This window comes from Lepidochelys kempii, chromosome 1 (assembly GCF_965140265.1).
Source record: "Lepidochelys kempii isolate rLepKem1 chromosome 1, rLepKem1.hap2, whole genome shotgun sequence".
NCBI lineage: Eukaryota > Metazoa > Chordata > Testudines > Cheloniidae > Lepidochelys > Lepidochelys kempii.
This window is the reverse complement of record NC_133256.1, coordinates 229335297-229357716: the sequence shown is the minus strand read 5'-3', so window position 1 is coordinate 229357716 and position 22420 is coordinate 229335297. Positions and strand designations below refer to the sequence as shown.

The window sequence follows — 22420 nt, the reverse complement described above, 5'->3', positions numbered from 1 at the left end:
AAATTTTGACTGGGAACCATCTCTAACTTAAATAGTAAAAAATATTTTAAAATTCTACTTAAACCTTGTTCTTCTCATGGATAAATGATTATGGATCTATACAGGATGAACTGGCATCTTTGAAAGAGAAATTGGAACAGAAGGAAGCAGAAGTAAGAAAGTTACAAGAAAAATTGGTTTGCAAGATGAAAGGAGAAGGAGTGGAAATAACTGACAGAGGTAAGAACAAAAGAGGCTCTCGGTTAAGTGGAGGTTTCTAGAGGTGTCTTTTGCACAGTTGTAGTTATGCCTTACTTGTTTTAAATAATTGTTTCTGTCAATTGTTATAAGGGAATCATCGTTATAAACCTCAGTTTCCTTACACATTTTGCCAGCATGTTTATTCCTTTTAACATATTCGGCGAGTATTCACAAAGCAATCCTAAAACCTACAATGATAGGTTGTTGATTTGCTTTAAAATAAGGTGACCAAGTGTTTACAACTCTGAGGCCCTGTCTACAATAGAAAGGGTTTGCTGGGAATACCTCCCAACCCCATGTAGATGAAGCTTGTAACTGCAAAAGTATAGTTTACTGCTCTAATGGAGTAAGTTATACTGGCAAAAGGACTTTTTTGGGGGCGGGGTATAACTCCATCTATGTTGGGACTTGGCATAGCTAAGTCGTTTAGGGGTAAAGGAAGAAAATCACTCGCCTGACCAATTTAGCAGTGCTGATAGGGTTGCCAACTCTGACTGAAGCTATCCCAGATTTTTTTTCCCCAACATGACATAATATCATTTTCTTAAAATGTCCTATTAAAATCTCCTGGATTGCTTTCAGTAGTCACCCGGAGATCGAGATCGATTCCGGGAGACTCCAGGCCAGTCCTGGAGGGTTGGCCATCCTGAGTGCTGACAAAAATTTTAATTGTAGAGCAGGCCTAATTAGGTGAAATTCAGGACATGAGCACAAGGCCTACCTACGCTACTTGGAAGTCCCACTTAAACCCTATCAGAGTCCTACTTAAACCTGAATTTTCATGGAGAATTGTCATTGTGGTCAACATTTTCCAGTTTCTTAGTGAAAAACTGGAAACCCAAACCTTTTAAAGAAAATTTTTAAAAATCGGTTATGGGGGTTTTCTCAGAAGATTATGGGGATTTTTAAAAGTTTTTTTTTGTCTTCAAAATTTGCCACAAAAAATAATTGGCATTTTCTGACCAGCTCTTACTTTACTTCTCAGTAACATACACTTGCTATAGTCAGTCTTAAGATTTCTGAGATTCCATTATTTTTGTAAAATATGCTTCATTACGTTTGCTAGACTAGTGTGAAGTATTATTGTACTATGAATAAATAAAACTAACTGGAATTCAGTTGCCAAAATGTATGTATAAAAGACATTGTGTGCATTATCTTGCAATTTTTGTTCACATACTGATTTTCCAATGTTTGTTTTTATTACATTTATTACTCATATTGAGCTTTTTCCTGGGAGGTGCCAAGCATCCTCAACCTTCGCTGCTCCTTTTGATTCATTGTACTGAGCCATAATTTGCAGAGTTCAGTTGCACACAGGGGTCTCCCAGTCATTACTGTGAATGAACCAAGGTTCTGTTGTGTTTGGAAAATGTTAAAGAATGCGTTTTCTTGCAATGAATGCAATTGAAATATTTGCAGATTATCTGCCATGTTTGCAGATTTATGCTTACCTGAGTAATTGTATTCTGTTCTCTACTATTAGTTGTTAGTACAAGTGTAATATATTTCATATCTAGTGTTACGGTAAGAACAGTCTGTTGGGATAAATACTATATGAGACAATGTATGTGAAAACATGCAGGCGGGAAAAAGTGCTGAGGCCTTGTATAAAGTCCAGTTGTATAGACTCTCATGTCAGAGCCCTTACAAAGTAATCCTGTTTGGCTTTAGCAGGTGAGTAGGGAGTACTTGTGTGCAAGGTTGTAGGATTGGGCCCTTAAATTATAAATGTTGTTTGTTTTACTCTTGTTGTCAGAGGGTAAGGAATGATTCACTGCTGACTCCAACAGTAACAGTGTGTAATGTTAAATGGTATTTAATGTCATAACCTGTGTGCTAATTTCAAATCCACTGGGTTTTCCTGCACAGATGAAAATTGTAAAAAGAAGCTCAAAGACAAAAGTAAGGTTTCCTAGTATCTTTCCACGAGCATTTATACTTCAGAAGTTCTGTCCAATATAGCCTTCTGCATGTGTTTTTAAAACTGCTTTAACAGAAGCTGTTAGATTGCCTCATCTATAACCCTCAGTTACATTATTAGAAATGAAGATTTCAATGGCTATGACTTTTAATATGAATCTTTTTATTGAAAATCTAGTAAACAAAATCTTTGGCTTCCTGAAGCAGCCTAAGAGAGGGAGCCTGCTATACTTGTTCATTTCTAGGTGCTTTACACACCTGTTAGATATGACTCACTGTAGAAAGGCTTGTAAGAAATTAAATTGATCCTGCTAAGAAGTACTTTTACAGATGGTTAAATAAATAGATTTTTCTACATAAAAGGCACATATAAATAAAACATATCCCTCTATATTAAGTGCATTCACAATACGGTAGGCCAAATTCTCTGCTGGCATAATTCGACTGAAGTCAGTGGAGTTGCACCAGCAGAGAATTTGTATATCTAACTTTAAACAGCTTTATGTATCCAGTGAGCCAATCATGCACAGGATGATACATTTTATACATCTTTCTTTGGTCGTCCGTTTTGTGGAGGAAGAACTTTCTTCACCCCTTCAGCAGTAATCCTCGGTTATATTTGTTGGTGTGCGATAATCCGTAGCAGATTAAAACACTAATCTGTGATGTTACAAAGCAGAATTTTTGCTTCTTCATCCTTTTGATCACTCTTCCATATTTGTAACTTATTTAATTTTAAAGCTGCATTTGCTCATTCAAAATAGGTAGATTTCTAATAGAAATAAAGTAAATCCAGACCTCTTAAAAAAATTCCCCTCTTTTTACATATTTACATTATGGCGTTTACATATTTTGTAAGTGAGGATTATAGATGAAGCACAGTTTGTACTCATCTCTGTTTTAAGGATCCTTTTCTACATCTAAACTACAACACACATTCTAGCATGACTGCTCATCACAGTGAATACATATACCATTCCATCATGCTGTTCTCATCCATTCTGGGCTATGACTAAGCCTCATGACATAATGCTTTTCTCACCATGTCCCACAATCCACTGCTTCATTCCATTGCTTTGTATAGCTGGGTTGATAAAATGCCCTATGGAATGTTTGGCTGTTATCATAATGAAGGACTGTTTTATTGCACTCCTGTTGTAATGTTTTTATTTTGGAGCTCTTCATTATAATTATTCTGTTATTTAAAGGATTGAAATAACACAGGAAAGGCATCACTGATTGATTTAGCAGTTTCCTTAGTATTGTTTAGGATATGTATATTTGCTAAATTCAGTCATTCAGTTATTGGAAACTCCTTCCATAGAGAGAATGTTGTGAATCTTGCTTTCCATTTCAGATGGAAATTATTGTAGTAGTTTGCATTTTGTTTGTTTATTTCTTGTAAACATAGCTTCAGAAATGGTCAGGATGGTTTTTTTCTTCCATTTACTTTCTCATTTAATCTGACTTGTGCAATTGTGTTCTATACTTTTAGATATAGAGGTACAGAAAATGAAGAAGGCTGTTGAGTCTCTAATGGCGGCAAATGAAGAAAAGGTAGCGAAACAGCCATTAGTTCAGCATTTGTTCCTCGTGTGAAGTTATACCTCTAGTACGATCAGCACATGGGCAGCCTGTAAATTGTTACAGTTCATTTTGAAGATTAATTAGTCAGGGTCCAATTCTGTTCTCACATAAGTCAATAGGTATATTGCAATTGCTTCTGACCGCACCACAAATAGGCATTTATAAGTTGTATCCTGTAAATCTTGTCCATGCAAGTAATCCTTACTCACACAAGTAGTGCCATTGAATTCAGTGGGACTACTCGCATGAGTAAAGGTTTGCGGCTCAAGACCTATCTTGTAAAGTGCTTTGAAAATGTAAAGCTCTACGTAACACTTCTATGAATTATTAATGGGCCAAATATGAAAAAGAGCTTTCTATAAAGTGTATTTAGATCCTGAGTTTTGGTTATGTCCTTTGTACAGAAACCAGTTTTCACCAAATATAAATCCCGGTTTGGATTTCCAGCACTCTTCAAGCTCTGAGCTTTTATCCGCCTCTATTTTCTTTAAATCTGTTATACAATTTAATTTATTTAGGTTTTTATTTCTTATTTTTGACTCTTCATAAAAGAAATGACAATCACAACGTGGATCCTCCCTTTATTTTAGGATCGGAAGATAGAAGAGCTGCGACAATCCCTGAATCGGTATAAGAAAGTGCAAGACATGGTAATATTGGCTCAGGGAAAAAAAGGTACAGTACAAGTGCAAAGATTTCCCACATTGCTAGCATTTAAACTGCACAAATACTGTGATACCATTAGATATTTAACTCTCGGACTTATCTTTCCAGGTAAGAGTATATTAAGACCCTGTTCCTCAACTAGTGTAAATTGGTATAGTTCCATTGTAGGCAATGCAGTTACACCAGTTAACACCAGCGATAACTGGCCTTGATGATTTTATAGGGAGCAGGTAGCGACTCCTATCATTTAGGTTGCCTGACGCTTTCCATTTTAAAAGATTCTTGTGCCTTTTTTTTTCTTTTTGAGAAGCTCTGTCACCTCCATTGATTGCCACAGGCCTTTGAAACTCAGCAAAGGGAAAGTCCTTGGGCTAGAGCAGTTCCTTTTCTTTGTCCCATGAAATTCCATCGAGGTTTAACTGTTAAAAATAACCATTCCCCTTCTCTTGCTTGCATTCCTTAGGGAGAGTTGGCAGCCTGCTAAAATAATAATTGGCCATGAATGTTCTAAAGAGCTGAGCTCACCACCACCACCACCACCGAAGCAGCAGCATCACAGATTGCCCTGGGAAAGTCTGAGAGCAGCTAGAGCAAGTGTAGCAGTAGGTGATGGGCAGGAGAGAGCCAGGCTTGGGCTCTCCCTATCCTCATCACATCCTCTGGAGCCAGCACGTGGCCTCAGGATCACATCCTCCCTCCGGAGGACATGACTTAGAAGAAGAGCACGCCCCCACACACATCCCTCTTCTGTGGGATGGGACGAGAGAAGGAACCAGGTTGGGCCAGGCTCCCCCGACCATCCCTAGAGCCAGTACATGGTATCAATGGCGTACCCCCCTCTGGGATCACAGACTTCTCTACTGCCAGATAATGTACTCAGTCCCATAGCTCAAGTGGTAGAATTCTGTGCTTTAGAAAAGGTGGTTCAGGTTTCCTAATCAAACACTCAAAATTTAGAAAATGCCAGAGGATTAAGGTTGTCTGTACAATCTTAATTTAGCCTCCTTGTGCATATGCGTTATGACACAGCCTTTAATTACATGATCATGTACTGTGTCTTCCACAAGACCCCTGCTTCATTCATTGCACAGGTTGGATCTTGTAGCACATCTGTTCCTAAAAGATTTAGTCTTGGTCAATAACTGTTAAAACAGATGTTGGCATTTTACCAGCGGGAAGGCTGCCTAACATTTTACCAGCGAGAGTCTGAGAGTGTACAGGCTGCAGACCTCATGAAGGAAGCACAGTGACCTGCAGTGCTGAATTGCCTTGCATCAGAAACCGATTTTGTCACTCTGAACCTCTAGAAGGTTGCAAAGGACCAACCCCAAACCTCCACAAGGCTGAGAACTGACTTGTTAGTCCCTGACAAGGCAGTTTGGCTTTTTGAGGGTGGGGGGAAGGGCGGATGTGTATTAACACTGTAGGTGACCCCTAAGGAGCATCCCAAGGCTTATAAAAGTTGGGGATTTCTAAGGTTGCTGGGGATGGGACTTGGGAGGCCCCACTGAGACTCTCAAGGAGTGAAGATTGGCACTGGACAGGGAGCAGAATAGCTAACTCCTGTCAGTGCAGGGTTCAGGTTTTTCAGTCCCTGAGAGTTCCTGTGAAGGGCCTGGATGGGAGAGGGATGGGGGAAGAAGTTCATCATGCTCTACATGATGGGTACAAGTGGTGATTTTTATCACATTTGTAATGTTCACACAGAGTAAAGTCCAGTGATATATATATACATGTGGTACTTTAATAGGGCCAATTTCACAAAGCTGAAAACAATTATGAGCCAGATCAGCTCGGAGGAACAAATTGAATGATAATTTGGGAATCATTTAAGATACCTTACAAGATGCCCCAAAAGCCACAATTGCAGAAGGCGGCCATACTGGTTTAAAAAAACACCTGGTTTAGGGGGGAAGAGAAGGCAGCTATAAAAAATAATTTGATATATAACTGGACCGAGGGCAGTGCTGAAACTGTGATCTGGGATAGGCTGTGGTCAGAACCAAGGTCAAAGTCTGTAGACTAGCCAAATCAGTGTTGCAGTTGGACTCCTGATGCAGGCCAAAGGTCAAATCTAGGTTCGAGTCATTCCAGGGGGTCCAGCGGCAGGTACAGGGCTGGTGCAAGGTGGGATTTAGGGCATGGATAAGGCTGGAGAGTGCTGCAACAAGGCTCAAGCAAGGTTGAGGCAGGAACAGGAACCAGATCAAAGGCAGGCTGGAAGCCTAGGGAGTCTGTAACGCTGCAAGGCAGTAGGAGAGTTCCTGACCAAGTGGTGCTGTTGCACAGGCTAACTTGCAGCTCTGGGGGGGTCAGGCAAATACCTGTGCCTGGGGATCCTCTGACCCGGACCTGCCCAGGGATAGACTGCAAAGCCTGTGAGTTAGCAGCAGGATGGGTAGGGGGACTCTTCCCCTCCCTTCTACCCCCCACATTTTGCTGACTCGAAAGCCACCTGCAACCTCGCTGCCACAAGCCTTAGGAGGAGAGTCTGACCCATTAGGCAACAGACCGGAGGGAAGTCTCACTACTGTGCTGCTCCTAAGCTCTGCAGAAGAGGAACCCTCATCCTGAGGCTTCCAGAGAGTCATAGGAATTGGATCTTACGAAGTCAGCACAGGACAGTGGGTGGGGACTGATTTGCAGGATACTCTGTGGCCAACAGAATAAGGGGGCATCTCTCTATCTTCCTAAGAGCTGTTGGATCTCCTGGCCCTCAAAGGGTTTGTAGGAGAAAGACTCCTCCCTAGCAGCTCCTAGGACCATTTTTAAAGAAGAGAGAAATTCCTGCACAAAAATTTCATGAAGGTGAAGATAGTAGCAGGGGGGTGTTTGTGGTTTGGGTGCATTTGACCTTTCAAAACATTGGAGTTGAATACAAATGAAAAACTCACAGTGCTAAGGTTTCATTTTTGCAGTAAGGCATCCAAATTACTTTAGCTCTGCCCCTGTTGCAATGCACTGAGGAAAATCACCAGTTCATGCTGCCTTAGCCACCCATAAGAAGCAGTTGCATTATATCAATGATCACTGAAATGCCTTAGTATTAATCATATAGTGAGTGTGCTGCTTGACAGCATTGTTATCATCCTATGTAATACACGTAGAAGCACTTATACAAATTCCTGTTTAGACAAGTTGCATGGTGAAAGCAATCATTCCCCACTTACTAAGAGCCTGATCCTAAGCCCATTCAAGTCAATAGCAGTCATTCCATTGACCTCAGTGGGCTTTGACTTGGGATGTAAGAGTATGATCTTCCCTGGTGGGCTCCTCATGGTGGGCAATTTATTTGCTAGTGTCATTGACCCCAGCTTGCACGTCACTATATACCAGGGGTAGGCAATCTATGGCATGTAAGCTGATTTTCAGTGGCACTCACACTGCCCGGGTCCTGGCCACCAGTCCCAGGGGCTCCATGGCCAGCTGGGGTTACATCCGCCGGCCCTGCTCAGCCCACTAACGGCCCCAGGTCATGGCCACCGGTCTGGGGGGCTCTGCTGCTGGCCTGAGGTACCGGCCGCTGGCCCCCTGTCAGCCGAGGTTCCGGCCGCTGGCCCCACTCAGCCAGCTGCCGGTCCCGGCCACTAGTCCAGGGGGCTCTGCTGCTGGCCTGGGGTACCGGCCACTGGCCCCTTGTCAGCCAAGGTTCCAGCCACTGGCCCCACTCAGCCTGCTGCCGGCCCCGGGTCCTGGCCACCAGTCCAGGGGGCTCTGCTGCTGGCCTGGGGTCCCAGCTGCTGGCCCGGGGCTCTGCAGCCACCCCCAGCTATGGCCCTCTGGCCCCAGCCTGGGGCAGTGAGGGGTGCAGACAGTGCCACAAAGGAGCACAGCTCAGCATGGATTCTTATTACTGGCACACAAAACCTTAAATTCGAGTGAATAAATGAAGACTTGGCACACCACTTCTGAAAGGTAGCCAACCGCTGCTATATACAAACTTCATATGCCCATGTCATGAAATTTGAGCATTTACATGAAAAGAGCAAAGGGTGGCATGACAGAGCAAAGGGTGGTATGACCGAACAACCTATTTAATAGTGGCGACACAGAGAGAGGTTTTGAAACCAAGGTTCAGTGGTGCACATTTGTGATACTCTACATTCCATGGGAAATGATAAAAGTGTATTTTATTTCTTGTATGCTTCACAGAACACAGACAATGTTTTTGGCTAGAGAAAAGGGGCAGTAAGGTTGAGATTTTACTTTGACAATAAATTACAGGTTCTAGAAACACAGCGCTGTGAATGACAATAACAATGACAAGAAAAAGCATTGGGGCAGTCATCTGGTACTTTGGTATTGATCAGAAGTGTAGAAATCCATACCTTTCAATGACTGAACCAGTTAAAGAATGGCAATGCTGTCCGTGAAACGCTAACACAAACTCTAACATGGTAGGGAATTGGCAGACTGAGACACCACTGATTTGTGGCACTGTACAAACTGGCAGGGAATTTTTTGTTCTTATTTAGAAGCTAGCACAGTAATTGATTTTGACTGTTCTTTTTCCAGTTATTTACTGCCTTGAGCTTTGTCCCCCATTTTGGCTCAGATGGCACAATGGAGACAGATTTTGATTCTTCATCTTACATTTGAGACAAACATGTCAGTTTCTTTTTGTCTCAGTGAGGATGGGAAAAGAAATGTCTCTGTGCAGTGTTTTGGGGTCTGATACATTAATGAACACACAGAATGTTCAACATGTTGAAAAGGACCCCCCTGAAATGCTTATGTGGAGGGAGTGGGTTTCTGCTGTAATTAAGAAATATAATTGCATGAGCAGGATGCTTCCATCCACTGTGGCCCTTTTTAATCTGCTGCAGTTGCATAAATGAGTCATTAGACAACTGGACCTAGCTAGGGGAAAGTTCCCCCAGCTCAGGCTTTGTATGAGCTGGCTTTTACACTGCCGCATGTGGGCCCCACCATAAGCATAAGCCCTGCTTTGGATGTATATGAGAGTGGACAGGAGTAGGATGGGGCATGGCCACAGCACGAAGCACTGTAGGGATTCCAGGCAGTGCTGCTACCGTAGGCAGCTGGAGACAGGCAGCCCTTCAGGGCTGCCTTACTCCAGGGGCCACAGGGGCCTCCGCAGTAGCCCAGAATTGGGAGGGCACCAAGCCACTGTTAGTCCCTTTCCTCTAGCCTGCCTCTTAATGGCACAGCAAAACATCTCACCCCATGCATTTAAATGAGGATTGTGCATTCTGGTTCCCCAAGAACCCCAAATAAACCTTAACGAATCTATCAGGAGTCCAGTAACCGTATATTTTTGGAAATTTCATTTATTCAAAACCACAACTTAAAAGAAATTCAACCCTCTTGGATTTTAAAAAAAAAATCCAGTTGGATCATTAGTGTGCAGGGTTTCTGCCTAACATTGCCTAGACATCAAATTCCAAATAGGGATTTATGGGGCCAGATCTTCAGCTGGAAGTTGGCATGGTTCCATTAAAGCCAATGGAGCTATGCCGAATTACACCAGTTAAGGATCTGGCTCACAGTGTGAAACTTTGCTTGCCTTTTGTTGTATGGGCACAGCACAAACATGATCCTATGGCTGCCTATGGGGTATCAGTACTTCTGTCCTGCTTTGGTACTGCTAGAATTGGAGCTCCTGCTGTTAAGCACTGATGCTTTTTTGTTATTGGTGGAGTTTTACTTTAAGCTGTGTTGGGAAATCATGATCCCAGTCAGGAAGGGGTTAAAAAAGCCAGCCATCCCACCCTTACACCCTGTCTCCTCCTATCACCATCACCCTCCCAACCCTGTTGCCCTATTGAGCCCATAAATAAAAGTCCTCCATAGAACAATACTCGTATGTACTGAACTAAAGCCAGTTTGTTTGCATCTCTCTTCTATTAGGCAAAGAAGGTGAATGTGAAGAATTTTTAAATTCAGGATCTGTTTCAGCGGTTTTATTGGACATGCAGAGTTTAACTGAGCAAGAGAAAAGTCCATCTCCTGTCCCAGGAATCAGCTCTCCGAGCCATGAAGAGTTTAACACCACTGTTCCCGAAGAGGTACTGTTCTCTATTTTCTCTCAACGTATCACTACTTGACAGTGTTACTCATGCTGTAGTTGTATTACAGAAACCAGCCCCCAGCTTCTTTAAGTTTTCTTGCTTGTTAGGCAGTTTCAGTAAAACTTCCCCATTTTGTTCGGAAAGTCCTTACCAGTATGGAATTTGTTTGAAGGCCACCAACCCCAAATTTGTAAACTCAAAAAATCATATTTAATTTTCATTAAAATGTCCAGAAATGATTTTAATATCAAATATAAGAAAGTTTCTGGAACTGTATTCTCACTGATTTTATGTAATATCTTCTTTAAAAGCTTGTTTTCGCTTACCTGAAGTAAATTTGAGACTATTTAAAATCCGTTAAAATATATACTATAGTATGTTTAAAGGGGTACAGTCTACTTGGTATTTTCTCCATTTCCAAAAATGAGTTATAAGTCGTTTATGATCTGCCCCACGCCAACATCCTTGATTTTACAAGCATGTTTTCCTATATTTAAAATATTTCTCTCTCCCCTCAAAGCACTCATGCAAAATGAGGAAGTAACTGATTATACAGAGAAAACCAGTGGAAATAGCTGTAAACCAAATGCTGTCAAATGCACTAAGCAAGCAAACTGAAACATACGATCACCATCCCCGGCTCTCCTGACCATCCCCCACACACAAATGTTTCATATATAGTAATCTTCAGGGTACCTTGTAACAGTGGATCAGAAAATTTGAGGGGTGTGATTCTTTTGAGTTGATGTCCCTTTAAACCTAGGGCATGGCCCTGCATTCCTTCAGCTGGAGATCCGGGTGAACAGGCCGTGCAGGACTGGGCACTAAGAAAGAGTACTGTATCATGACAGTTATGTATAGGCAATATCTTACACCAAGATAACGCATGAGTAAAAGTCTTGTTGACTTCTGTGGGACTGCTCATGTGTGAAAAGTTACTCATTTGAGTGGTGGGATTAAGACCCTAATTTTTATGTAGTATATTTACAAGTCTGGTGCTTTGGCCTTCTGGAAGGCTCTGAACAGCTTGAAATAGGGTGTTTGCCTCCATGGGTTGAATTTATATATGAATACATCATTTTGTTGATTCTCTTGTAAAGAAATCGAGAACAATGGTGAAATGAATTAGTGTAGCACCTAGAAGCCCTAATCATGGACTGGGACCCCACTGTACTAAGGTTGTACAAAGCCAGCCCAAATCCCAGCCCCAAAGAGCTTTCAATTTAAGTACAAGACAAGACACAACAGGTGGAGACTGTGGAGAAACCCAGCTGCATTCTACCAGCAGTTTCATTCACAAACATGTCTTGCATTTGCATTGTAAAATAATGGGGATCATTTTAGCTGACATGGTACTGTCCTGTTATACATCATGTATTTAAACTGTTTCTTGTGTTGCTTAATATCTGAGATAACAAACATTGAAAATTAAAAGTGTAATTTTCTCTTACCTTTTGTGTGTGTTAGTTTATATCTTGTGCCTCTCTGTTTGGGCAAATCACTTAAACACATGATCACATCCCATTGAAGTTGCATTTAATGGGACTTAAGCACATGCATAAAGTTAAGCACCTGCTTAAGGGTTTCACTGACGAGAGATGGATTTACACAAGTGCATAAAATGAATTCATCTATTAACATTATGTAGATATTTAATAGGATGTTAGAGAAATTACTTTTAAAAAAATCCGTATAAAATTTAATAGAAAATAACTTTGTACAGGATTTTTTGAACCATTCTATATAACTGAAAAGCAGGCTTATAATTTTCTATTGAATCCTACAGGATGTTTCAAATAACCTATGAGAAAGTTACAGTTTTCTGTTAAATTCCATAGGACCTTTCCGGGTTGTGTTTTTGTCTTTTAATTGTAAGGTTATGGATACAGTCTACTGTTATGTTCTGATGTGTCTATGAGTAGTAGTCCTATCGAACCCAATGGGATGCGTCCCATGCATAAAGCTGTGCATGCGTAAATAAATGATACGATTAGGCCTGAAGCCCAGATTCAGCAGAGCCCTTAAGTGTGTGTTTAAATGCTTTGCTGAATCAGGGCCTTAGGGCTTAGAGCCAGAGGGAGGCGCTTTACATGTAAAAGAAAATAAATGGCTTAAATAATTGGCCCCCTTGCTGGAAGTCTCAGAGGAGCCAAGGACTGAACGGAGATGGAGAGTGAACTGTTGTTTTATGTCATAGGGGGTCCCTAAGGGAGACACATAGACCAGGCAGCATCAAGAGGCTTATGCTGCTTTTATCCATCCTGTTATACCCACTCTGTATACCAACAGAAGATTTTAAGCTCCAGTGTTGTCAGCCTGGCCCATCTTTATAAGCACTAAACTATGTTTATAGTAAAAAGAAAATGAATCGAACCATATGCCTGAGTCAGACTTTTTTATTTTTGTCACTGATCTATTTGATTCTTATTTTCATGCAGTGATTGTGTAGTTTTTGCCCACTGTAATGTTGTATCCTTTCTTCTTTTAGAATTCACTACAAATTCACACCAGCATCCTGCAAGTTTCAATCCCTGCTTTTCCATCAGCACCCAAAAGCTCAGAAGCAGCTACAGAAAAAGTAAAAGCACAGCCTAAACCAGCAGTTGCGAGTGAAGTGAGGTATAGTTATTACAAACTATTTCTAACTGGTATGTAAAGTCAAAGTTTTGTTACAAAATGTTAGGTGAAATTGTGTTTATTGGACAATTAGGGTATTAAGTCTGTTTCCTCAAACTAGCATTGTCACGTATTATAATGTCCATCTAGGGTTGAACTATACACTCCCCAAACGCATTTCTGTTATTGTTGTTCATGATAGCACCAATAGTGTGCTACGTGCTTGTGAACAAAGAAGGCGTTGAAATTAATAGGACTGTTGTGGGGAGCAGTTGCCCCATAGCGCCCCCCAGCTGGCTGAATGTGGCACAACAGGTGCTCCCTGCCACAGTTTCCTTCCCTGAGATGGGTCTCCTCAGCACACACCAGCCAGTGCTAGAGCTGTGACTTAGCCTTCTGGCCAAGTCGCAAACAAAACCCCTTCTGGGGTAGCAAATGTCCAACTAAATCACAACAAACAAAAAGGTGGTTCTACTCTTTGCGGGTTTCTCTTCACCCCACCCTCTGGGACCTGTTCCCAGTTTCTGGGCTACCGTTGAGTCGTTATGGCCCTGCTCCAGTAGAGCATCGGGTCCCCAGGCTGGTTCCACTGGAGCAGTGGTTCTCAACCAGGGATACGTGTACCTCGGGGGGTTCCAAGGGGTACATCAACTCATCTAGATATTTGCCTAGTCTTACAACAGGCTACATAAAAAGCACTAGCTAAGTGAGTTTCATATGGACAATGACTTGTTTAGACTGCTCTGTATACTGTACACTGAAATGTAAGTACAATATTTATATTTCAATTGATGTATTTTATAATTATATGGTAAAAATGAGAATGTAAGCAATTTTCCAGTCATAGTGTGCTGTGACACTTCCATCTGATTTTGTAAACAAGTAGTTTTTAAGTGAGGTGAACCTTGGGTGTACACAAGACAAATCAGACTCCTGAAAGGGGTACAGCAGTCTGGAAAGGTTGAGAGCCACTGCCCTGAAGTACCCTTCTCCTGCAGACCCTGGCTCAGAAGCTTACACAGGAGCCTGTCCATTCTCTCTGGTTCCACAGGGAAGATTGATCTCCCTCAGCTCTTTTACAAGGCCTAGGTGTCCATTAAGTAGTCACTTGACTCTCCTTAACCATGCCACCTCAGTCTGGGAAGCAACTAATTAATTACGTTATGTGTGTGGCTGGCTCCATTTTCCCCCTTTAAGATAGGGATGAAATGCAGTGGGGAATCTGGGATATTTCTTTTTACTTTATATAAATAGCTTAGTTTTAGATGCAATATCATCATGTGTAGTGTGAATTTGCTGTAAGCGATTTGCACTCGGAGATTTTTAAAAATTCCTGAAAAGCACTGCCAAACCCAAACCGAAACTGAGAGTGACTAGCCAGTACACAGGAGCCGTAACTAAGCTACCAGGAAGAAGATGAGTCATGGTTTCAAGAAGTCTGAGAGGCTCATTCCCTTGAGGCTGGCATATGACAAAGAAACTGGGTTTTTCTAGCCTGAGGCATAAATGAGTGCAGATTTTAATAAGGAGCGGCATTTGAGATTTTTAAAAACAGCTAGAGGATTACAGCCTTAGCCACAGAACTCCTAGTACAGCTAATGAGAGATGTTTCACTAAATTCCTTAGTTGGCTTTTGAAGATCTCAACCATTATTTTTATCTATAGTAATATGGGAGGTTAGGAATCCAAATGCCATGAAATCTCATTGATATAAGACTGTCTTTGACTTCAGGGTACAAACTAGAGCAGACAAGTGTTGAAGTGTGCTTTCTTTGGCCTTGACCCAGGAAAGCATCTCCACTCAGGACAGCACTTGTGCTTAAGTGTTTTCCTGAATCAGGGCCTCTGTCTTTCTCGGCTCTCCTTCTCTCCTTCCCTCTCTTCCAGTGGGTCCCATATTTCTTCATGCTGTGCTGCCACACATGTAGCTCTAGCCTTAAGCAATGTGAATCTCGTTTCTTGTTCATTTTCTCTATTTTAAAGACGATCACTGTGACCCGACTCATTCCGAGAGTTCCTGTTATAGGCTGCTTGTGTATTCCTTTCTTGCAATGGCATATGAGACCATTACATATACTGTGACCTCTTAATTTATTCACTCATTCCTGAATATGTTGGTTAGCCTGCAGTGGTATAGGAAGTCTTTGCTATGCGTCTTGAGTTCACTCCCACCCTTTTACTTTTATAACAGAAGATGACAGAAGAAAAGATTTGATTTGTGGTAATTATATAGCCATTCAGGTGAAAAGAGAGAGAGTGAAATTCGTAGGTATCTTATAATGGAGTACCTTGTCTGTTTTTACAGTGAAGAGACAACACCATGTTCCTCCGTAGAAACACAGCCATGTGACAGTCCATTGTAAGTACCATATCAACCAATTAAATGCTTCTGATTAAACACCTTTCCACCATATTTGTAAAAAAATTTTAATGAGCACATGCAAATGTGTGGTGTTGTTCTAACCACGTTAACTCATTTTAAAATAATTTGGTGATGAGAGTTTTCTGCTCTGATCATTTCTAATAATTTCTAGTGCTTTTTTCAATAAATATATACTAGCATTTAATCTCATTTCTGTTGCAGTATGAAATGTCTTCAGTCAAGTCATGTAAGATCAGTAGGCTTGGGGCTTAAAAAAATTTTTTTTGAATATGTATGTGACAGGTTCCTCCCGGGGTGCCATGCCACCTAGAACTGAGAAAACCACTGACCCCGACTGACTCACTAGCCTGGCTCCCTTTATACTGTAACCAATGCATGGTGGGGCCAAAATGAGTTACCCGGTGTGCCGTGGAGCAAGGGATCAACTTCCCAACATGCAACTGTTGCCATCCCATAATGTCATCTGTGTCCCATAATTTTTCCACATTTTCTTAAAAAATCCCACAAACCCACATGGCACTCCTTGCTGTCCACATTTCTGACAGAAGTGTGAAGCCTGCACAGCTCTCAATTTTCTTTTGGAAAATTTAATTTAAAATAAGAAGCAAAGAATTTCAGAGTTAAACATCCTGTCACTCCAGCATTAGCTCGTCCTCTTGTACCTTAACAGTAATTGTGCTACAGAAGATCTCCTGGCAATACCTAGCCACCACATGGGAGGAGTTAACAAAGGAGGGCTGTAATACAATCTTTATACAGTTCTTTAGAATATATTTGCCTTTGAGACAGTGGGGTCTAACTCAATCAATTCCTAATTATTTTGATTTTGATTTTTATGTTCTTATTGTAGAGCGTCACCCCTGCAAAAATCCAGCAGTCTGGGCAATTTGAAGAAAGAGGCATCAGAAGTGGTTGGTTTTGTTTTTTAGTCCTTATTTTTCCCCTTAATACTGAGGTCCAGATTGTCTACCCCAGTTCTGGCCCCCTGAGTGGTGCAAGGGGTTGGAATCTGGTTGGAGCCGGCTAGATGAGAATTCCTGTGGTAGTGGGGGAGGTCTCTTGGGTGGCATGGAGTCAGTTCCTCTTCCAGCTCTGCCTGCCTGCCCCAAATTAGGTTTGAAGCAGAGCATAGCTCTGGTCATTCCATTTGCAGCTAGCTATGACCCCATTTGTAACAAAATCCTGTGGATATTAGTGAAGAAGAAAATCTGTCTTTGAATATTTAGGGGGTCTATCCTCTTATTGTATGAAGTATTTACATAAGTAAATTTCCTGCACTCCAAAGCTGTGTCTTCATTAGGTAAAAAGGTGTATTCTTAATTCAAGTTGCCTAACAAGGTAAAATCCTAGTAAAGACAAGGCAGTTTGCCATTGTCATGTAAATTAGCAGGGCAAGTTGAAGACAAGGGTGCCCCAGCATCTCGGCAATAGAGATGGGTGAATGATAGAGATGGAGGAAACTGGAGGAGAGGGTGAATTTTGCTTAGGGTTAAAAACCTTTATCTGTCGTAACGAGAACCAAAACTAAACAGGTCAGATATGAGTCCCATTATATCCAAATCTGTGATAAGTAGCTCTAGTTCAGACTCACTGTTATTTGCAGAGCTATGGAAGGGTAAACCTGGAATTATACCCCATAAGATTTATTTTCACTGTGCTTAGAGAGAGATGCTTTTTTACCAGCACTAAATTCATTTAATTTTTGTAATTAAAACCAGTGTTGGTTGTGCAAAGGCATTAATAAATCAGGATCTAAAAGGACCATATTATGAAATCCAAAACCTAAACAGAAATGCATGTATAGGGGGAAATAAAAGGTGACATTAACCTAGGGGAAGTATAGTTTTTATGTTCTTATGTGCCAATATATATTTATGCCTGTATCTGTATTTTCACTCTATGCATCTGAAGAAGTGGCTTTTTTACCCACGAAAGCTTATACCCATATAAATCTGTTAGTCTTTAAGGTGCCACTGGACTCCTCGTTCTTAAGTGATTTCCTTTGAAAAATAGAAGAGGAAAGAAATCTCACTATTTTTAACTGAAATGAATTAAATAATGGGGTAACTAAGAATTTTAACACTTCTCAATCCTTCCCAAACAGGACAAAGAACCTGTACAGAAACCAGCAGAGGTAACCTTTGTGTGTGTCTTCATGTGAAGCAATGCAGAGAGCAGAAGGTGTTTTAAATAGCATAGTTTTATTCACATTGTGTCCGAATTTTTAAGGGAGCATAGCAGACCTGCAAGCAAGGTTGTGAAGTGTGATTCAGGGAATATATTCGGGTCTCCACCATCACTTTGTGTCAAGTTTATATTCTCTCACTCTCTTGTCTTCTCACACATGGCTCTTCATTTTGACTTGCTGAGAATAAATAAAATCACCCATTAGCTATTTTTCCCCACTTTCTCTTTGGGCAAACATCTTCAAATCACTCTGTCTCCTAGTTGAGGTTCTCCCCTCACCTATACTCACCATGCCCCAAGGACACCCCTTATTGTGGTAGGCTGTCCTAGCTAAGTAGGACTCTAGGGGGCTTGCAGCCCAAACCATTGATGCTTCTCCTGAGCCAGCCAGAGGATTCCTTACAGAGCAGCACAAGCAGTTCCTGTTCCCACATGGCAGAGTCCGTGCTGCTGCTTCAGCATGCTCATCCCTTGTCAGCCCAGGATCAAGGGATTTAGAGTGTCTCCAGCCCTGCAACCCTGTGAGGTTACACGTTGTTCCACCACAAACGAACAAAGCTGCGTCTCGGATTTGTTATTTAGCTTTGTAGCATTTGTAATTGACTTGTGTTTTTCTACCTTAAAAACCTTCCAAGTTCACGTTGTTTTGGAGCAGAATTGCTATTATCTTTTTACAGTGGTTGCCATTAAAAAGTAACCATTTATCAACCACTGCCTAGTATGCAGCCACTATTTCCTATTCTAAGTAATTTCAGTGAATTACTGAAATTCTAAGTAATGGGGAAGAATCCTAGTATCTCAGATACCACTTTTATAGTCGTGACTGTGTTTTTCAGCAAAAGGAGAATTGTTGTGTTTACCTTGCCAATCAGAGACCATGAGAGGTTAAAAGTCATATGTTGAAAAACTCAGAATAAATAGAGATATGCTTATTAATATTACAATTATCTGAGATTATCAAAACTGCTAGAATTTTACAAATCTAATTTGTCTCCACCATTTATGCCATTTGCTTGCTGCTTTTGTTTCTTTGAATTGGACAATGGAAATAGGCTGCTAGTCCAGTGATTTTCATACTGTGCTCTGCAAACCGCTGATGGTCCCTGGAGACTTTCTGGCAATCTGCAGAGAACTGGCCAGTCATGAGGTGCTTGTTCTTCCTCCATTTTTCCAGAAACTTCCAGTGGGAGATGAGGAGCTCAGGACTTCACAGGATCACACCCTATATGAATGAGTGGTTAATTTATTATTTTAAAGTGCCACTTTTGCAAGATCTGAAACGTTTAGTACAGAAATGCTACTGTTAAACAGGTAGTAAATATAATTGAGTCCTGAACACATTTTAACTGAAGATCTTGCTTATTTAACCTAGACTCAGTACATGCACACTATAATCTATTTTACAGTGCAAATGCTACCTTTTTTTGCAGATTACCTTTCAGAATTAACTGTGCACAATTAAAAGCTTTTTATGGTGCAGTAAGATTAAGTTCTGAAGTTTTGTTTTCCTGACTAATCAGACTAAAGCTTCCGTGGAAGGTAACAAGTGTGGAACCCTCCCTCCAAAATCCCCAAGCCATAGTGGTACCGGAGATGAGGACAGTTTTGGTACCCGGAAAGCCAGATCTTCATTTGGACGAGGCTTTTTCAAGATAAAAAATAACAAGAGGACAGCAAGTGCACCTAATTTGGGTAGGTACCACGCTCCTGAAAGCATCTCCAGTGTATTCTGAACAAGAGTCTTTTATAATGATGGGGGTTTCTTTTTATACATCTCGTAGCTATCATAAACGGGCAGGGCCAGCCACAATATAACCCAAAGGCTGAACTGGAGTAACTGATGGCTGCGCAAGAAAAATGCTGTGCTTTTGAATAGCCGGTCAATCCAACCCTTGCCTTGACCTCTCTGCTCAGCCCCTGCATAGCATACTGCACTTTTAAAGTAGCAAGTTCCTTACTGAAATGCAGCGGTTCATAAGTATTTTTCTCCTGCTCCAACCTCTGCTCAATACTGTGATCTTATCACAAGAGCAGTGTTGTTACCACAGTCCAATATTATACCTACAATAGCACCTCTACTACAGTTGTCTTCCATCTTTTTATTATAAGTGTCAGCAAAACGTGGGCATCTGACATGCATCCTCCCAGAATTTTAATTTTCCCCTGGGAGAGGAGCAGAGGAAAAACCTCCATCCTTCAGAAGTTTAAATGGGATTACTGCCTCCTTGGTCAGAAGAAAAGACTTCCACTCTTGCCTACTTAATGGTCACTCCGATCCTATGCCCAAGGGAGTTAATTTACTCACAGCCTTGTTCTAAATGGCCCATGTCTTCCTCTCCCATATAGAATATGAAAATTGATAGGCCTACATGGAACAGATTTCAATGATTAGACCCGTTGTCTCGTCCCACTAAGATGTTTTTGTGCCCATTTCTTCATACGACATCTGCAGCGTAACAAAAATAGCAATTTTTAAATAATCCTTATTAGCTGAAGGCAGTGGGGTATAGTGGTCACAGTAGAGGACTGGGAGATGGACCCTGGGTCCTGCTCCTAGCTCTGCTATGAATTTGCTTTGTAAATCTGAGAAAGTCACTTACATTGTCTGTGCTTCGGTGTATCCATCTGGGAAACCAGTCAATAATACTTGTCTCCCTCACAGGGGTATTGTGAGGTCCAGGCACAATGAATTGTTATGACACATGCAATCTTTTACTTTCTTGTGCTCAAATGCTGATTTGAAATCATCAGGATGTTGTTTTACCCTCATTAATATATAGCTTTGCTGTGTTACGTTTTGGTGAGGAAGGGATTAACAGTGTACTGGTAATCCTAATGTGTGTGTGAAGTCAGTGCTGTGTGCGGTGCGTGTGTTTGTTTTACTTTTCTCCCCTTGTCTTGTATTTTGCCAGTGTAAATTTTGATGTGTGTTTTACCTTGTCATTCTGCGTATTCTCTCCCATTGTGCTGCGTGTGGGTATATGCATTGTTTGGATATCTGAAGATCGCAGTCGAAGTGCAAGTGCACCTACCTTAGGTATAGTAGTCCTGCATGTCACCCTGTATCAGTGCTCTGCTGTGATTGCTGCTTACAGCTGGTTATGGCCGTGAACTTTTAAAACTGAGCTAGAAACAAGATCTTTGTTGAAACACTAAAACGTACGTTCTGTTTAACACTGGCCCACTACTCAAAGTCTGCTGCATTGTTTCATGATAACCACTACTAATGAGTCACATTGCGGGTGGATTTACAAAGGTTAATGAACCTCCGAACACGAGATTGCCCATCAAGGCAAAAAAGAAGGGAGGTAATTGTAGAAGTGTGTGTAAACTACAGAGGCTTGGCCACGTATTCCGCTCACTTTTATCATAATGACTTGGTGGTTATTCAGATCATCATCTCTTTCTGTTGTCATCCAACTCAGTGCTTCTGGAAGGTGCTAAGAGGTAATGCAGCATGAGTTCTGGCAGTATTTGTAGGGCTTTAATTAAGGTAGCACTGAAGGGAGGGGTACACGATTCCTCTTTTCCAAATAACTAAGGAAGAAATTAATGTAATAAACGTAAGAGAGAGAAACCACACATAACAAATGCTAGTCTGGTACTTCTGGCAGGTGCTCAGCTATGCTGGTGGATGAGGGCAGGATAGAACCGGAATGGAATGTGTTGCCTTTATGTACACCCATGTAACCCTAAATCAGTGATGGTAATTGAAAGCGAATATAGACCTAAGACACAACAGAAATAGAGGCATTCTCCTTATTTCCCATTAGTGTTCCAAATTTCCAAACATCACTTTCATAAAACAGCTATCCTGAAGGATTATTTCAGTGATGAAGGAGATACAGTGAGCGGCTAGTGCCCACAAACCTCTGCTTCTGATTCATTCAACCTCGTCCTGATATTTCCCACCAAGAATGCTGCTGAAATGTGTTTTTTCCTAAGTTAGATTCCTTTCTAAAATACCATACCTGTACAGTAACACTATCGTCCAGCTCTGAACACCTCGTTCACCCATCAGTAGAGCGGAAGTGCTCCGAAAGCACATGTTAAAATATTTGACATAGCTGCCTCTGTTCATGTTTGGCCATTAGAGAAGATATTGCTAAAATGGGACCTACTGACTGTCCTTTTGCTAGGGCATCGAAACTTTGCCCAACTAAGGGGCACACTGGTGAGTTCCCAGGAGCCACAGGGCCACACCTAACTTGCATTAATTGGAGCAAATTGCAGCCACTTTGATCATTAACTTTGAGGTATTAAACTATAGGTCCCAGCATATCATGTTCCATCTTGATCCAAATGACTGGCAGTTGCTTTGTGAACGTTGTTTTCTCTTGAAAGGCAATACAGAATTTTGTATTTTTTAAAACAAATGATGGTGTCTGTAGCTGTCCATCCGTATTAAAGATGATGAAGGTGGCCACAAACTGCTCTGTGGATTCCAAGGGCTACATTTTGGCTATGGCTGTTTCACTTTAACAGACTCCAGGCAGCAGATTTATATTCGCTCTTCAATTTTGTTTTAAGCTTCCATCAGCGAATAACTGATGTAAACAAACTCCTCATCGTTTGTTTGCCCACAGCTGTATGGCACTTGCTGGCACATCTCTGCTTAAGTAGAATATTAGATTCTGCAATTTGTTTAATCATCTATTTAGCACCTTTTCTGTTTATTTGTTTTTCATTTTATAATTTTGGTTGGCAAGAACATTCTTGAGCAGTCCCCAGGTTCACCTGAACTGGATATGAAGTCTCTGTAGATAAATACAGGATAAAGATGTAA

The 22420-nt window shown here is 41.3% G+C and overlaps 1 protein-coding gene across 10 annotated transcripts in view; it reads left to right on the top strand.

Moving 5' to 3' along the window:
* PPFIBP1 (PPFIA binding protein 1) overlaps positions 1 to 22420 on the top strand; it is a 172031-nt gene that overhangs the window by 130021 nt on the left and 19590 nt on the right. For 5 of the 10 annotated variants that reach the window (XM_073317257.1, XM_073317268.1, XM_073317301.1 and 2 more), the window contains 11 exons: positions 105 to 219; positions 2113 to 2145; positions 3659 to 3720; positions 4341 to 4425; positions 10288 to 10445; positions 12937 to 13067; positions 15370 to 15423; positions 16298 to 16358; positions 17552 to 17581; positions 19155 to 19326; positions 20639 to 20671. In XM_073317257.1, coding sequence (XP_073173358.1) covers positions 105 to 219; positions 2113 to 2145; positions 3659 to 3720; positions 4341 to 4425; positions 10288 to 10445; positions 12937 to 13067; positions 15370 to 15423; positions 16298 to 16358; positions 17552 to 17581; positions 19155 to 19326; positions 20639 to 20671 — 934 coding nt within the window. The remainder of the gene's footprint in view (positions 1 to 104; positions 220 to 2112; positions 2146 to 3658; positions 3721 to 4340; positions 4426 to 10287; positions 10446 to 12936; positions 13068 to 15369; positions 15424 to 16297; positions 16359 to 17551; positions 17582 to 19154; positions 19327 to 20638; positions 20672 to 22420) is intronic. The other 5 variants (XM_073317308.1, XM_073317279.1, XM_073317318.1 and 2 more) reach the window with 3 other exon arrangements.